This window comes from Nilaparvata lugens, chromosome 3 (assembly GCF_014356525.2).
Source record: "Nilaparvata lugens isolate BPH chromosome 3, ASM1435652v1, whole genome shotgun sequence".
In the NCBI taxonomy this organism is placed as follows: Eukaryota; Metazoa; Arthropoda; class Insecta; order Hemiptera; family Delphacidae; genus Nilaparvata; species Nilaparvata lugens.
The window spans coordinates 67296730-67316174 of NC_052506.1; the positions used below are offsets into that span (position 1 = coordinate 67296730).

General features: G+C 34.6%; 1 protein-coding gene across 4 annotated transcripts in view; it reads right to left on the minus strand.

Annotated features, from left to right (window-relative positions):
• Nucleotides 1–1034: 1034 nt before the first annotated feature.
• Nucleotides 1035–19445, minus strand: part of LOC111051063 (zinc finger CCCH domain-containing protein 10) — a 35136-nt gene continuing 16725 nt past the window's right edge. For 2 of the 4 annotated variants that reach the window (XM_039424377.1, XM_022337496.2), the window contains exons 6-7: nt 13083–13404; nt 1035–3588 (exon numbers count right to left, since the gene is read on the minus strand). In XM_039424377.1, the coding sequence (XP_039280311.1) occupies nt 13087–13404 (318 nt within the window). In that variant the 3' untranslated portion in view covers nt 1035–3588; nt 13083–13086. Of the gene's footprint in view, nt 3593–13082; nt 13405–19445 lie in introns of all 4 variants that reach the window. The other 2 variants (XM_022337503.2, XM_022337490.2) reach the window with 1 other exon arrangement.

The window sequence follows — 19445 nt, forward strand, 5'->3', positions numbered from 1 at the left end:
CCTTGCTTGTGATGTGAAGATGCAGCTTGAAACGTTGCTGGACGCGGAGACTTGGAGCATTGCTGGACGCAAAGACGTAGCCAAAGAGCTTCCTTCCTCTTGGTTCTATACTGGTAAAACACTGAACTAATGGTGATAATGGAAAAAATGTAAAGGACAAAACTTGTTGGTAATTTTGTAAGCTTCAATTTCGCACAGAATAGAAATGTTCATAAGATGCATAGTTTTCGAGATATATGCGAAAAATGAAAAAATGGTACTTTCAAACCACCCCACCCCTTTAGCACAGGGGGTAGGGGTGAGGACTTTTGATATGTCAATCTTCTTACTATCCTTAAAAGACCTGTGGAGTTGAAAATTGTGTTCCAAACTTTTTTCTCTATACCTTTATTTGAGCATTCGTTGCCTGGACCAGAAATAGAGTTGTTCATATTGCATTCATTAATTACTGAAGAATGACAGACTAAACTAATTTTTTTCTAATTAAGCTTATCTTATATTCATCCTAAAATGGGAGATGGAAAAAATATGGAATTCTGTGTAATTCATCGTACATTACATGTTTCCTGTACCATCTATTGACAATCAACAACTATGAAAACATTAAATTCATCTTTGAAACACTGATTTAACCTATCTATTTTTTTAATTCAACACTTTACTGATAGATATTACTACCAATTGATTGAGAAGAATATGTTTTCGGAAAAATAAATGCTGCATGACTAAGCACATAGGAAGTCCGTATTGAGATGCAAATGAAAATATTGATTGTCAGATAAATTTCATGATTCACCAAATAAAGTCAAGTGTGACATGAGATACATTGACTTTTTGGCGGTACGAAGTTCGCCGGGTAAGCTAGTATATTATGAACTTTTTGTATTTTCTTGCTGACATGCCATACGCATGATTATTATTATAATCTTATAGGTATTACATATTTGATAGTTTGAGCAACAAGCAGTCTTTTTCGACAGCGCTTCACGGAAAGATGAATAGTCTACATGGATTTGTAAAGAAAATTTGACATATTTCTTAGAATATCACTATATTTCAATCCAATTCATAATCATATTCAGCCTGTTAAAGATCTAAAAAATTAAAATAAACCCCGATCGTTATATTATTATACATCATTATTTTTTTGTGATTATTTAGATCAAACTCAATAAATGCGACACTAAACAAAACTTACGTACATTTCAGGCGAATTTACACTGCACTCGATACAAAGACAAATAAAATAATTTCAGAGCAAGAGTCCAAAATTTATCACAGCACAGCTACTTTAATAAAAGCTTCTTCGGAAGATGAACATAAATGATCTGATACCAACTGCTGTACATATTTAATATTTGTTTCTAAATGAATGCACAAAACTTAAATTATAAAATGAACTTTCTTATAAAATGAAAAAACAACCACAGATAAAATGGTTCAAAATATTTTTAAAACAGTTTGACAACATGGAACAATTTATGTCATGTTTTTGAACATGTTAGTGATAAAATGATAAAGTGTACATTTTAGGAGGCATGATCAAAGTCCACTTTTTGGAAGGAATATTGGGTTATAGGCGGGGCGGCACATCAAAGCAAATCCCTTCGCCAATGGAAGCCATAAGCAAACTTGCATACAACAAAAATAGGTGCAGTAAAAAGCCTATATCATCCATAAGGATACATAAGACTAACTGGTATAGAATTATTGCTTGATAAAGACAAATATTGGCTCATTTTGAGAAATTTGAATTTTATCACACTCAGATAACAAAAGGTACCGCAGCAAATTAATTGAGAATTGAAACAGATTTGTACATATTTCTACCAGACTAACACAAATGCTGATCAATGCTAATTTCAAATCAATTGAAATAAAATTAATCGATGAAAAATGTAATAATGATAGTAACATTTTACATTCATTCAATGGCATATGTTCAGTCCAATAGAAAATATAATAAAAATATCGAGTGACCTGGCTGGCTCAGGTATGGTGTCAGAGTTTCAGTTTGCAACTGATTAATTTCAGAGCCTCTAACAGTCGTTAGGTAATGACTTTTAGGCAGCCGGGACCGACGGTTAACGTGTCCATTTGAAACACGGGAGTGGCACGAGATAAATATCTTGCCCAGGCCGGGATTTGAACCTTGGCCTCTGAATCATAAAGCCAGCATCTAATCCACTCGACTACGGCCACTCTATATAAAATAATAGAAAATTATATCAGTAAATGTATTGTACTCTTTTTCAGTAAAAGTGAACTCTTAATCAGTAAATATTGTAAGTTTTATCTAGATCTGAATGACGGCTTATATGAAAATATAATAGGCAAATATAAACTTAAGATACGATATTTTGCATTTATAATACAATATTGAAAAGTTAAAAGTGAAAAAATGTACAGTTTTGATTCAAACAATCAAACAATATAAAAACATTCAAATATTTACAATAATATCTTTGAATCAATTAAATTCAGTAAAATTTAACGAGTTGATATTATAAGGTGGTGCAAAGTAAATTATTACTTTTGATACTTGGCATAATTTTAATGGTGCAATTTAACTTTACAGTAATAAAACTGCTAAATTTTAATATTATCCTTTGTATCTGATTTAATTGGTTGGCTATTGATATATACAAAAATACTTATACTGTAGTCTAAATTGAAAAATAAGTTTTCTTCTAAATTTACACATGAAGATAGAAATATCTGTACAATAGATATTAAGAAATTACACAAAATTTAAAATCAATGTACCCTAATGCTCTGTTATGGAGTGTTTTGTGAATCAAGTAGAAGTGCTTATGAGAATTTAATTCACTAAAACCAGTTTCAATATAAACTGTAGACATGCTGTACATTGAACGTTTGAGGACAGAGTGAATTTGAACGTTAGGCTAGTTTTGTACTATGAAAGTATTCCAACTACAGAGCTACACAATAAAATGGTTCAGTAGAATAAGATGCAATTCTAGGGCTAGTCAGGGAAAAGAAACACACTCAACGTTAATTATTTACATTAAATGTGATTTTTGGTTTGGATATTTATGAGATTATAATCTATTAATGAGACTGAATATTGAGAAATAATTATCAAGACTGCTTTGTATGAAGTTATGTTTTGCAGAATTTGATTCATAAAAAAACTATTACAAGTAGTTGACCGCCAGAATTTCTTAGTTCGAATCACTAATAGTGACCTGTCTTATTTTGAATGAATATTGAATATCACTCCAACTAAATTTATAAAGCGCATTATGCCCTTCATATTATATTCAACTCTCCTAGTTAAAAATTGAACTTGTTATTCATAGCACGTGATTACTGTAAATTGTATTTTAGAATGATTTTCAAGTGTACTAAATAAAAACACAACTAATCCACATATTATAAGAAATTAAATTCTAAAAAAACAAATAAAATAACAAGGTTTACAGAAAAACTAACTAATATCAAGTCTATCACATAAAATTCATTAATTTGAAAAGCTGAACGTTTTTCGAACTTTTCACTCAAATTCCGCTGTACTGGATAACAGATTGACTGGAATTCAATTCTGGATTAGACACCGGATGTTGACTGCCTGAAACGTAAAGCTGATATTAGTGATCATTTTCGAGTAATGCAAATTCATCAAGTACCACATAATAATGAACTTTAAAGCTAACACTTGAGTCAAATATATTCAATCGTAAATATCATTGAAGGTCGTCCATTCTATTGGAATAGTTTTATACAAAACCCAGGTTTTAAAAAGACAAAATCATCAGTTGAAGGTCAACTACCGTAACTGATGCCTTGAGGATTGGAACATGGATTTTTTACAAACGATTTTCAGTAGAACAGAAAACATATTGTGTTTCTATTTCATTATGAAAAATTCCTACATCTCTGATGTAAGACCAAAAAGTGTTCAATATCGTTCTATTAGTTAGAACGTTAAGTTCAGTAAAGAAAAAGCATCATTGGAACAAACTAAGAAAGTTGAATCAAGAAAAAACTAATAATCCAGTGAATCTATAAAAATAATTTGCATATATTGAAAACGTTACTGGCTATGAGCATCTACTGATCTGCACACTGTCTGATAATCATAGGAAGAAATGAGTAAACTAGGCCACAATTCAACACGTGAATTATAAGTGCGAAGTATAAAAGCCTATTGATATTTTACTATAGTAAACAGCACGAAAATAGTCCGATGGAAATTGGAACAGATGAGTTCAACGTTGTCCACATAAGATTGGATCAACGTTGTCCACAGCTGATTCCAATTTCCATCGGTCTATTTTCGTGCGGTTGACAATAGTAGTTCTGTGAACAGTAGACCTCGCGCAGTTGTATTCAACCAAAGTCTCCTCTACAGCACATATTCAACCGTTCATCACCAGTACCTGCCTTCAGATGTATTGGCAATGAGATGAACATGCAAATCCCAGTACTCTTCACTACTCTCTCATACATATAGCCAGATGTATGTCATCTTTGATTTGAGATCTTGCCTATTTTTAGAATCGTACTAAGTAGACTGCACGAAAATAGTCCGATGAGAGTAGAACAACGTTGCCAAATAAGAGTTTATCAACAGTTGATTATAAATAAAAATGAATTAATAATAGACCGGACGAAAGACAAAACTATAAACTTTAGTATTATAAATTAAAATAAGCACATTTCTATAACTTTAAATTGAAGTTATTCAATCCATTTGACCGTTAAATTCGATAATATTTCGATCCCAAATCAGATTATTTACATATTATGAAAGTTGTGATAAGAAGATCCCACGATGCTTTGCAAAATGCTTTCTAGTTCATCAATTTTCAAAATTGTTTATCAGCTTTGTGATGCTACAATTTGGTGCACATATAATACAGAGTGTCCCACCAAGGTTGTAACAGCCGTTGACCATAGATTCCACTCAACATTTCTGACAAAAAATGTTCAGTAAACTTTTTTCCTATCGACCTTAGTTTTCGAGATATATAGATTTTTCGATATTTTCAGAATATGCCTACTTCCGATCATTAAATACTCAATAACTCGAAAACTACTGGTCGAATTTCAATTTCAAGTATTGTTGGAAAGAGAAAAAAATTTCAAACAAGAATAATGTAATTTTATATGTTTTTTAGATATTTTGTAGTTTTTTATTAGGGCTTAAACTAAAACAAATGCTATTCTTCAAATTCAAAGTCAAATTTCAAACCGATTTTACTCGATTTTTCTCCGGGTAATTATAGTGGTTTCAATATTTCAAAAACTTCTCCATTTCATAAGCTTTCGAATGAGTATAAATTCGAAAAGGTAAATTCCATGATAAAGTGTTCAAAACTGCTAATATCTGGAATGAACACCTTCAAAATGAGGAAATTCACAAACAGCATGCATCAAGTGGTGATCCTAAAGGGGTGTAATCACCTGATTTATCTTTGACAATATTCACAAGTTTTAATCAACAATTCAACATTCTACAATGATATGACTTTCTCAATAACTTGCATTATTTCCTGTACCATAAATCCTGAATAAAATAACAAGAAGTGTATGTTTCAGCCTATTTTCAGTATAGTTTTCAGTGTGATTTCCAGTTAATTGGCATGATATGTATCAACTTTGTCTAGTAGAGAAGTGTTCGCGTTCATCATCATGAAATTTAACTTGATTGAGTACTTGAACATGTTATTGGTGTGTGGAGAGTGTGGATGCAATTCAAGATGATGTCAATGTCTACTTGGCTGGCTCAAATGACATAGCCTGCAATGAGAGAGAAGAGCTGCATTCTGCTCTGAGAAATAAACTGCGTGATCTGCAAAACCGGAGGGCTGGCAAAGTGATTGTGTTTTCTGTGCCTCACAGGCATGATCTTCCACGATGGTCTGTAGTCAACAAGGAAATTCGGAGGGCAAACAAGGAGAACTTGAACTTGTGTAAGCATTTTAGAAATGTCACTTTCGTGGATATCAGCAACTTGGGTAGGAGATTCCACACATCGCAGGGCTTCCATTTGAATTCTTTGGGGAAAAGATACGTGAGTGACAGGATCATGGACGTGGTGTGTGAGCTAGCTCAACAGGAAAAAACATCTGACTCAATCCCCCTCAACTATTACACTAACTCTTTTTTAGGAGTGGATCGAGTTCTGTAGGATTGTCGTGCTCTGAATCCCAAAACATTGTTGGTGATGCGGAACAGGCAGACCCGGAATCACAGGTTTGCAGTCTGATTTTGCAATGTTTCATTGGAATGTGCAAGGTGTCATGAACAAAACTGATGAGTTGGGTGATTTGATTAGAGAGCATAATGTCAGCATTTTGGGTATTTGTGAACACTGGTTGAAAGCTTGTGAGATAATTGAGGTTGGTTTGACTGGCTATAGATTGGCTAGTGCATACAGTAGACCTATAGAACGGAGGGGTGGTACGGCTATTTATGTAAGAGATGATCTAGAATACTGTGAGCTTACTTACTTGAAGGAAATGTCAATAGCCAGTATATGTGAAGTTTCTGGGGTTCTTGTGTCGAAATGGAATGTGATTTGTCTTGAGGTGTATAGAGTACCAGATAGGTGTAATCTTCATTATTTCATTGAGACGCTTCACGTTGTTTTGAGTGTAGTATCACAGAAAAATAAGTCAAATGCATCCATTATTCTCAATGGAGATTTTAATGTTGATTTACTGGTGAATGATATACATAGATCTATTTTTGTCAACTTATTAAATAGCTTCAATCTTAATTTAACTGTGTTTGATGTGACAAGACCAAGCAGGATATGTATTGACAGAGGAACATGTATAGACAATATGGCTACTTCCATACATAAAGATAGAATTAAGTCTGTGTCTGTTATACCGACCTTAGTATCAGATCATCACTCATTGCTTGGCTTATTCACGTTGTCTGGTGGAAATGACTTGAAGCAGAGTGATAATGTTTCTCGAATCATTCGTCCGATTAAAAATAGTTGTAATAAAAAGTATTTCACTCTTCTACTGAGCAAAGTTAATTGGTTGGATGTATATGCAACAGGCAATATTAGTGAGAAATTTGAGTACTTTTTGAACAAATTCCTAAGTATAGTTGATACAGTTTTTCCTCTAAAAACGGTCAAGTCCTCCAAATTGAAGAAAACCCCAAAGTCTAGATGGTACACTGATAATTTATCAGCTCTCAAAGAGGAATGTTTGAATATGTATAGTCTTCACAAGTACACGGGTCTGGCTTACCATTGTGAATTATATAAGATATTGAGATCCAGGTATAAATACATGGTATTTCATGCTAAGCGTGAGTATTATTGTAATAAAGTATTGCAGACTAAAAATAAATCACATGCTATTTGGTCAGTTATAAAAGAGAATTTTAATGTTAACGATAGAACATTGGTATCACAGGTAACTGATCTCACAAGTGATAAATTTAATAAATGCTTCCTTGATAATGTAGAGTCAACAAAACAAAATATCCAACAATCAAAACATGATATGCCATATTATTTGAATAAATTTGTTCATGCTAGACAGAATAATATCAACTCTGTTTTCTCAGTTGGCCATTTCAGTGTTGAAGAGGTCTATAACGCCATTTTTTCTCTCAGTAATAGTATGAGTTTGGATGTGTATTGTTTGAATTCTGCTCTTTTAAAACTTGCTGCACCTTATATAGTGGAGGTATTGTCATATTTATTCAATCAATGTGTTAAAGAGGGTGTAATTCCTGTGTGCTTGAAATTGTCAAAAGTTATTCCACTGTATAAGAGAGGTACTAAATCTGATTGTAGTAACTATCGACCAGTGTCAATCATACCAATTATTGCTAAGGTTTTTGAAATATTGCTGAATACTCGATTAGTTAAATATTTTGAGGGTGAACAGCTTTTTTCAGATAAACAATATGGTTTCAGATCCAAAAGAGGAACCAATACTGCAATTCGTAATTTTGTGAAAGCTTGTGTGGATGCTTTAGATAGTAGAGAAAAGGTCATGGGGAGCTGGTATGATATGAGTAGAGCATTCGACACAATATCCCATGATATATTGTTATATAAGTTGAAATACTATGGCTTTGATCGGTTTGCTTTACAACGTTTTAAAGAATATTTGTCAGGGAGGTACCAATCGGTTTATTTTAATAGGTCCTTTTCAGCATATCTGCCTCTCAAATCAGGGGTACCTCAGGGATCCATATTAGGACCCACATTGTTTATAATATATGTTAATGACTTACCATTAGCGATAGGAGACGATAGAGTGAATACATACATGTATGCTGATGACTTGGCAATTCAGGTAAATAATAAATGTTTAAATTCAGTTGAACGTTTTATAAATGATGCAAATACTGTTATAAAAGACTGGACAGCAGCCAACTCACTTAGTCTGAACAGTAACAAAACCCAAACGATGAATTTTTCCTTGGCTAATTATTCAGAAAATGGGGAGGTGAAGTTTTTGGGTGTGACGTTAGAGTCAAACATGAAATGGGGCATACACATTGAAAATATAAGTAAAAAAGTTGCTAGGGGTGTATTTCTCATCAGGAAATTTAGACCTTTTGTCAATGTTGATGTATTGCTGTCAATTTACTATGCACACATTCAAAGTCATTTGTCATATGGCATAGTGGTTTGGGGACACTCGTCTGAAATGAAAAAGCTCATGATTTTTCAAAAAAGAGCTGTGAGAGCTATTTTTAATGTCCACTGTAGAACTCATTGTAAACCTTTGATCAGAGAGCTAAGAATACTAACGGTTCCATCTCTTTTTATTCTTGAGTGTCTGTTGTATGTAAAAAGTTACATGCATGAAATGCAGACAAATAATTACATTCACAATTATGGAACACGCCAGAAGACATTGTTGCATAGAAGTAAATGTAACTTACAACTAACTCTGAACAGTTTTCATGAATTTGGTAAGAAAATTTATAACTTGTTGCCAACGGAAGTCAGAGAATTAAATATGAGCAGTTTTAAAAAATGCGTGAAAGATATGTTGTGTGAGCTTTGTGTTTATAGTGTTAATGAGTTTGTAGAATGTTTGACACTTGATAACACATCTATAGACATATAGAATATTATTGTTGTTGTCCTGTTTTTATATTGTTGATTTGTTATTACTATTATTATTGTTAGTGTTACAAAACGTTACCATACTTATTCATGTATTGATGAATGAAGAATGTTATAAATTGTAAATGTACCTGACCTTGTTATACAATTTGTTTTGTAATGACAATAAACAATTTTGATTTGATTTGATTTGAAGAGAGGCAGAGAGTATACAGGAGACGTTTTCCTGACCGAAAACACCCATCTCATAACACGTTTTTAAAGCTGCGTACACATATACGCACTTCCAACCCGCACCGAGCACGCTCCGCCTTGTACCGCCCTCGTTCCTCCATCTTACCGCAGTCGCTCCGCCCCCGCTCTGCAGTCGCACCCATCATGAACGTTACGGAAGATGTTAGATCTTCTCGCGTTCCCCGGTCGAACCACTCTTGCTCCCCGGTCGATCATCAATCGCTGTGCTGGAGTGACGTTCGGTTGCGGAGCAGAGCGAAAGTCTGTACGCACCTTTAGATTGACAGATGTCAAGATGGTAAGGGTATAGGACCAGTTTCAAGTTACGAGAGGCCCGTCTTAATTTTTGAAGCTTTTGAGAATCTTATTTCAAAGTATTTCGAGCAGAATCCTCGAACCAGCATCCGGTGGCAGCTGGGGTGTTGGATGTTTCAAGAATAGTTCAAACAATATCGAAGAAGAATAACTTTCGACTATTTCATGATACCCAGTTCAAGAGTTGAATAAACCTGATACTGTTTTAAGGATGCAGTTTTGCCGTTGGATCTTAGCACAAGATTGTGTTTCTAACATTTTATTGACAGATCACAGATAAAAGTACATTCAAAAGAACTGGTGCTGTGAATATCCACAATACAAGTTAGATGAAGACCTTTGTAAGACGCAGTAAGCATGATCCTGAAGTTGAAAAGGTAGAAATTATTCATTTGAACCCTCATGTCGCTCAAGTAAGACTTTCTGATGGAAGAGAAGTTTCTGTCAACATTCGTAGATTGGCCCCGGTAGGTTCCACTACTGGGAGGGAAGAATGATATGATAATCATATGTCATAAATCAGTTGTTTGAATCATTCTAAATCATCAGAAAGTTTGTTATTTTATCTCAGTTTATTTTAGTCAATAAAATTGTAATAAATAGAGACCATTGAAGGGATAGAATAATGGATTTTATTGACTAAAATAAACTGAGATAAAATAACAAACTTTCTGATGATTTAGAATAATTCAAACAACTGATTTATGACATATGATTGTCATATCACACATTTATATGGACCTTTCATTTTCCCTGCAAGAATAAATGGTGAAGTTTATATGGACTTTCTGGTCAATGAGCTTCACGTACGATTTGATGGAAGACGTGCGTCTCAATTTGAGGCGGAATATGTGGCTCCAGTTCGATGGCTGCCTCCTTCATTCCCTCATCATGCTAGAAAAGTCCGTGTGTGGCTTGATAACAATTATGCTGGGCGGTGGATTGGCCGAGGTGGACCCGTAAGTTGGCCACCACACCTCACCTGATCTTACTCCAATAGACTTCTACGTTGCTGTGAAAAGTAAATTTTACAGATAACCTGTAGAGACCAGGGAGGAACTGATTCTCAGAATTCGATTGACGTTTAAAGTAATGAAGACACGACCCAACGAAGTGAGCGGGCAACTCGAAGCTTGATGAAACACAGCAAAAGTTGCATTAAACAGAAATGGATGCTATTTTGAATTCCTGTAAGCAGTGAGCATGATATTTAACTTGATTGCCATCTGGATGATCAGTTGTTTTAATTCTGTCATTCATCTACTTTGAGTTATTATTCTATGAATAAATTATGTTGGATCTTGTAAAAGAATATGATAAATATTTTATATAGGCTATGTGCTACAGAAAATAATGAAATAATCAGGTGATCTCACCACTTGATGCATGCTGTTTGTGAATTTCCTCATTTTGAAGGTGTTCATTCCCGATATTAGCAGTTTTGAACACTTTATCATGGAATTTACCTTTTCGAATTTATAATCATTCGAAAGCTTATGAAATGGAAAAGTTTTTGAAATATTGAAACCACTATAATTACCCGGAGAAAAATCGAGTAAAATCGGTTTGAAAAACTACAAAATATCTAAAAACAGATAAAATTACATTATTCTTGTTTGAATTTTTTTCTCTTTCCAACAATACCCTTGAAATTGAAATTCGACCAGTAGTTTTCCAGTTATTGAGTATATAATGACCGGAAGTACGCATATTCTGGAAATATCGAAAAATCTATATATCTCGAAAACTAAGGTCGATAGGAGAAAATTTTACTGAACATTTTTTGTCAAAAATGTCGAGTAGAATCTATGGTCAACGGCTGTTACAACCTTGGTGTGACACCCTATATATGCCACACGTTGGTTGTGACATATTATGCGATGTTTTTTGCTTATGTTGATGATGATGATTAAAGTAATATCTTAAAGTAATATCTGCTATGAGATATTATATTAACCTGTACAGAATGTATCTGCAGATTCTTACCACTGGTGTTGCTGCTACAATCTTTGTCAAGATAAAAATATATAAGGGTTTCCAGTATTGTGAAATACAAAGCAATCTCACCTTCAAACCAATCCACTACCATTCAACAAATTGGTCAGAGATGCTGAATCATACCAGACAGGGTCAAAGATAGAATAGGTTAGGAAAACCTTACAATTTCTATAATCCTTTGTGCTGGTTGCTGCTTTACTGAATACTAGTGACCTCAGAATAATAATGTTGATGGCTGATGCCTGATACCTTAAATGACTTTTGGAAATTCTTATTTCCAAGGTAGATTTAATCAGAACTATATATTACTGATTCAAATTAAAGATATTATTGGAGGTATCTCCCTTTAGATCAATACTTAAATACAGGGTGATGGCATGAGGTTGGTCATGTATCATGAACAGGTTATAGCAAGAAAGAACACACTTCAGGTTATAAAATATGGTAATATTTATTACAATGTTTAAAATGATGAAATTGGCCAATATAATATAATAGCAGTATTTACTTGGATGATAGGTGAGCTTCACTTAATATAATATCAAAATTCTTGAATAGAAATTTCAATTATGAATGATTTGAATAGGCAAGTCAATGTTAAGTTGGCCTATGAATGTGATCATTAATTTTATTACAATAATAAGAAATCTCTTATCTCAGGGTTCGTGAATTCCGCTGCAATGGAACTTTAAGACATTCATCTTAATTACTTTTACTGGATATTAATTAATGATGTGAATGACAGCTGATGACTTATAGTGAGGTCGACGTTATAATGACAGTGGATAAAGATAGGAGAATAGCGATGCCGATTCTCTGCATTAATTAATTATATTTCTACACTGTCAAAAACATAATTGACATCGTTGTGGACCTAGAAAAGGATAGTACCACCGGCTTTGTCGAATGATAGACAAGGATAGCAATTCCAAAGTTGAACAAATACTGTCATTATAACGTGGACCTCACTATAGAAATAATTGATACCTAGCTTGCAAGCTTTAATAGGACTTTTCCCCCACTTCACTTCAATTAATCGTCGACTACTCTAGCTTGAGATTTTAATTTTATATTTGATAATTTTGAAGATCAAGATAGTAGCCGAAGTTATAAGATTCGAAGAATCTTAATAAATAGAGATAATTTATTAATCTCAATAAAGAATTGATAGAGGAGAGGCCTTACTAATATTAATGTTATTTTCACAATAATTAGAAACAATAACAACTATTTCGTGTTGTAAATGCAACATCTCTATCTTCCCCGAGTTTAATTTTGGCCAATTGACAAATTAAATTATAATAAATTCCGCCACAGGCGCTTTTAATATCCCCTCCACCTAGATGCGCATAGCTCATAGTTAAGATACCACAAATGACTGTGAAATGGGGCCCTAAGAGATGTCATTATTGACAAGTATTACGATGGATTGGATGAGTATTGATAGACTCACGTGTTCAATGCCTGAGATCAGTGGGCTGCAAGAGTTGGGGCGGCCGCGACAAGATGGGGTAGGTGGGCGGTGGGGCGGTACTGATGGGCAGCTGCAGACTGATGGGCTCGCCAACGCCGACTGCCACCGACGCCTGATGCGACACGTCGACGGGGGCAGCTGATGCCATTGTCACAATGGGCGCCATTGTTGGCTGCACCGGCGCCATTGACACCGCCGCTATTGACACCGGCGTCACCGTCGCTATTGACACTGGCACCGTCGCTACGCTCGCCGTCACCGTGCGGATCGCCGCGTTCACCATCTGCTGCGGAGTTGGCGCCTACAAATCAAATCAAATAAATGCAATCAAAGAAAATAACAACTATATCAAAATATATTGATCAAAAGAATATATAGAAAAATAACAAAAGTTGAAATGTTTATTTTATCCTTCAAATTATTTATCTTTAAAATTACTATACTTAATTACTATCTTTCAAATTACTACTTTCCTATAGTGGAATTATTGTTAGAAAGTCAGCATCTGCTCAACATTGGTTTGCTATCTTTGTCTGTGAAAGCAGATAGCTATTCTTTTCCAACTCAGCACCGTTGCCAAATCGCTTTTAGGCTATAAAGAAGTTAATAAACTTCCAGAATATTAAATATTTATTATGAAAAAGTAAATTTTCTTGAAAAATTGAATATATTCAAGATAAAATTATCTTAATAAGTTTTAATAAGAATAACGATCAATTCCACAACATGAATTATTTACATTTTTTACCTTAAATCTACTGTCATTCAAATATTTATGTATAGGCTATTTACCATAGTAAATTTATATTATTGTATTGGTTTTAAGGAATTAAATGTATTATTTTTCATCAATATAAAATATGGATATGGATGCAGGCCAATCCTATTATATTAAGCGAGAAATTTCTGTATTTTTATCTGGTTATTTATATTTATATCTGGTTATTTATGTTCAACGGATCTCAAAAACGGCTTTAACGATGTTCACGAAATTTGGAGCATAGTAGGATTATGATATAAAAATTCGATTGCATTAGATCTCATCCTAGGAAAACTCGCTGAACCACATTAAAAGGATAATTTATCCTTAACTGAAACAGCTGAGATTTTCGTCATCTGTGGATAGTAAAAAGTGAGCGAGTGATTCTGTGGAAAATCAATTAACGCATCCCAGAAATTCATAAGCTGACGTATAGCCAGCTGTGAAATATAAACACGATAATTTTAGAGAATTGTGTTCTGTTTATCAATAAATAAAAATAACGAGGGAAGCTCGGCGCCCCGATATTAAAGTCTAATCCTTGTAAGAAGATTATGGTAATATTATAAAATATGAAATTCCAAGAAATGTTATAATAAGATTAGCTATAAATTGATATTCACGTAATAGTCAGAGAAAATGATAGGATTTCACTGTTGCCAATTTTCTTTTTCCACGGCCTTTTATAGTGGTTACCGTCAACTGTGATTCAAGTTATCACAGTATATATTATTCAGAGACCGGCATATTAATCTGACGATTTTGTAGTCATTGTTGTGTTGACACCACTGTCATTGAAAGGCGGGAGTGTTATACATCGACAGGTCTGTTCATTCATGCCATTTCAGTAGCCATTGAAGCTTATTTTAAAAGAAGTTCAGTCATTTTAACACAGCGTTTATTTCGCAGACATTTCAATTTAAATTGACACGCGCCTGTTCCCAGTAGGAATACGATCTTGTTGTGGGTAAAGAATTTTAGGAACACGTCGTCTGCTTTATTAACAAACCCAACAGGACGAAAACGGACTGTGAGAACGCCTGAAAACATTAAACACTAATACGGTAAGAGTAGCTGTTACACGGTCTCCATGAGGCTCAGCAGCGAAACATGCTGTTGCGCTAGCCATTTCTGATCCAAGTGTACGACGAGGTCTTCATTCCGACCTAAAATTCCATCTGTATAAGAGAATGTTAGTGCAACAACTCAATGCAAATGATTGGGCACATCGTAAAGCTTACGAGATCATTCTCGAAAATGTCCACCAGGATGCCATTACTCTTTCAAGTGACGAGGCACATCTTCATTTGTCGGGATTTGTGAATGAACAAAATTACCGTTATTGAGCAGCCAATAATCCACAGAGCTAGAGGTAGTCAATCAACGAGAAATTGAAGTAATTCCACAAGTGATGATTGAGTGAGCAATGGCAAATTTTAGAATTAGCTTAAGTGAGTGTGTGAAAAGTAACGGAAAACATTTGGATGACATAATCTTCGAATAGAAAAACTTTGTGAGTGATCTATGTAATTAACTATAAATTGCAAAATTTTATCTTTAATTTGATATATTACATGTTTTAATTGTACTTTGATTATTATTCCTCAAAAATCGTCAGGTTTTTATGCCGGACCCGGTATAATTGTTTATTTATAGAATATATATTAATATTATTTATTGTTGTTTTTTGTTAATAATTATCATTATTCAATGATATCAAATATATTCGTCAAGATAATTTACTTTTCCACTATTAGATATTGAAGTTTCTTAAAAAGAGGTCGACAGTGGCTCAGATAGTCTGCACCAGACAAAACTCTGACTGCTTTTTTTTGCAATAATAATACTTTGTTCATGTGGCTGCTATTCCCATATATTAAGATACCATAGGCAATTATGCTTTGAAAAATGCAAAGTATGAGTTCCTGAGATATTGTTCTGGAACTAAAGTTTTCAATTGTCTCAGTAAATAAATAACTCTAGCTAGCCTACCAGTAATGAAATTTATGTGGGGTTCCCAAGTCAACTTGGGGTCAAACATTAATCCAAGGAATTTGATACTATTGCTGTTGTTTAGTGTGTGATCTCTCTGGCTAAATGTCAGAAACTGAGTTTTGTCTTCATTTAATTTGAAGCCATTCGCTCTGAACCATTTGGAAGCTTCTATTAACGTATTAGCTGTCATATTCTTTAGTGTGTGTGCATCTGAGTGAGAATGAAGAAAAGTGGTATCATCAGCGTACAACACAGTCTTACTATTGAGTGAGAGAGGGAGATCATTAATCATAATCACAAATAAGAGAGGTCCCAAAATTGATCCTTGGGGGACACCATACTTCACTCTGGCAAGATCTGATTTATTATGCCCACACATACAACCTGTTTGCGTTCACTAAGGTAGGACCTAAAGAGACTGAGACTCTTCCCAGTGATTCCATAAAATGCCAATTTATTCAGCAGGATATTGTGTTCCACGCAGTCAAATGCTTTGCTCAGGTCACAGAATGCGGCCTGAGCAAAACACTTACTCTCAAATGATTCAATCACAAATTTCATCAGGGAATCAAAGGCGTCATTGGTAGATCTTCCCTTCACAAAACCAAATTGATGTTCTGATAACACTCTAATATTTATCAAATATTCGTATACCTGTATGTACATGACAATCTCTAGCACTTTTGAAAACACAGGCACTATCTGAATAGGTCTGAAGCTAGACGGTTCTTCTTTGAACCTTTCTTATAAACCGGAACGACCTTGGACACTTTTAACACATTAGGAAAAATACCTTTTGAAATGCAGATGTTTATACATCGAGTCAGTGCTGGTACCACTGCACCTGCAATACTTTTAAGAAGGCAACTGGATAGGCCATAGAAATCCTCGCTTTTAGATGGCTTTAGATTATGAACCACTCTAGAGATAACTTCTTGACTGACCTCATGAAAACTAAAAGTGGCATTATGCTCTTTATCAACACTTCCATTTAGCATTTCGATGGCTGATATGGATGGCTTCACTATCTTTTCATGAACATCATCAACCGACTGTATGAAATATTCATTCAAGATATTTGGCATTGGAGTAGTGAAATCTTGAACACTATTACTTGAAGATATCGTTTTGATTATTTGCCATGCTTTCCTGCAACTGTTATTCGAGGACTCTATAATTGAAACAATAGACTCTCTCTTGGCCTCATCTAATGATTTTTTGTAAAGTGCTCTACATCTTTGATATACAGTTTTAGCATGTTCGGTATTTACTTTTTTAAAGTTTTCATGAGAGATAGTCAATAAAATCTTCATCCTTCCAAGCTCAGGTGTATACCAGTCAGCCTTACGTTTGGTTCTCTTTCTATTCTTAACTAAGGATTTATTTTTCCTGCAGGTCATTTTGGGAATAGTCAGATTGAAATAATACAAAACTACATTTAGAAAGGATTCGAACATGACGCTGGCATCTGGCTTATCCAAGACAGCCTTCCAGTCTACCAAAGTCAGAGCCTGGTTAAATTGTAACATTTTATCGATAGTGACAGGTCTTGAAATAATTGTAACAAATTTGTTATACTGGCCTTAATAGAACAATCTGGTACACATATCATCACACAGTCATGATCTGAATATGGGAATTCCATGACACTTGAAATTGTCGTATCAGGTTGAGTATTTGAAAAAACGTTATCAAGACATGCTTGATTTCTTGTAGGCAGAGTATTAAAAAGTCTAAGATTGAATTGTCTCAATAAATTTTTTAAATTATATAAATGACAAGTTCTTGATTTATATCAAAAGCAGAATTTAAGTCACCTCCAAATACAAGAGTATAGCCATTATAGCAACTTCTTGACATGTATATAAGAAGTTCCTCCAATTTATCTAGAAATAGTTTTGGATCTCCACAAGGTGATCTGTACAAAGATACAATAATAAGTTTTTTGGCTTTAATAACGGTACAGGTGTACTCAAATTCACGTTCAATGCATGGGAAGTCCAAACATAATTCCCGACTTTGAGAGTTGAGATCCTGTCTTACAAAGATAGCAACTCCACCATTCTTATGTAATGATCTACAATAACTACTAGTTACAATATAATCCTCCAATTTACAGAACTCAATTTCATCAGCATGCAACCAGTGCTCACTTACACCGATGACATCAATATCCTCATTCAATAGAAAATCATTTAGAACATTTAATTTGCCCCTCAAACATTGAACATTTAGGTAAGCAATCCTAACATGAGGCTTTGCAACTTTAGTTGAAACTAATCCACACCCACTTGATCCTGGGTTAGTGAGTTTAAATCGTGCACAATACCAGTATCCGTCATAGAGTCTAGAAATGTTGAAGGACTGCGGGGAACGTTACGAGAGTTTAGTGACTTGTGGGCGTCTGATAGAGTTGTAGAATTCATTTCAGGGGAGGGAATGTGGGCAGGAGAAATAGTTATAGGAGTATCTGGACAATCTGAAGGCAGAGATACCCTAGCGTGAATGGGAGAGGCAGGAAAAGGTTTTATAACTGGCGAAACTGCTGCAACGGGGCTATCAATGATAGTTTCACTCATCTGAGCTCCCTTCATGTCAGTCACAGAAAAATCACAAATAGATTGCTTAATGAACCCTATTAAGTGATTGACTAAAGTCTTTTTACCCCGTCGATTGAGGTGAAGGCCATGTCTGGTAAAATGAGACCTTCCCAGAGAAGTGTTCACATCACTGTAGTGCAGTTTAAGACCCCCTTTGTAGCCTCTCACTGCTCTTGATAAGGACGCATTAGAATGACCTATGTTTACATTCAGCTCTGGATCATCATAACGATATGGAACACCGCAGACCAATATGTTTGATTTTAGATGCGACGCTAGAATATGATCTATTCCACGAGAGAGAGTTAACTGACAAGGTTCATCACGATGAAGATCATTGGTTCCGGCCATTACAATTACAATATCATCCCTGGAGAAGTCTTCAACAAATTTAAGTCCATCCTGTACAACTTGTTGCAGCTTTGCTCCAGGCTTTGTGTATACGAAAACGTCATAACTGTCCTCCAGGCTGCTCAGGTATTTACTAAGTAGTTTTCCGTGACTATCGGCCAGTATCGTCAATCTGTTCTTCTTCTTCATATTCAAGCTTGCACCTTTGGTAATTCTAGAAGAAATAGTATTCCGTTTGTCAATTGGTGTGGCAGATTTATGGACCAAAGCCTTGACTTGATGAAATCTGTGAGCTGAAGACTCAAAAGCAGGCGGCATCAGCAACTCGCTTGAAGAAAGCTCCGAAAATCGATTAGAGATCTTAACCAAATCAGCATTCCTATGATTGGCTGGTCGTTTCCTGACTGGATTACTAGGAAAAATGAAGTCATCACAATCAGTAGTTACAAGATCATCAAAATTATTATTTTTCAGAAAATTATTGTTTTCTGTCTGAATAATGTCTATTATAGCATTTTTATTTTCAATTTCTTCATTCAAACGGCTTCTGGACTCCTCAAGACTCTTTATGCGCGATTTCAATGACTTAATTTCATCCTCTGCACTCTCCTCATAGTGGAATTATTGTTAGAAAGT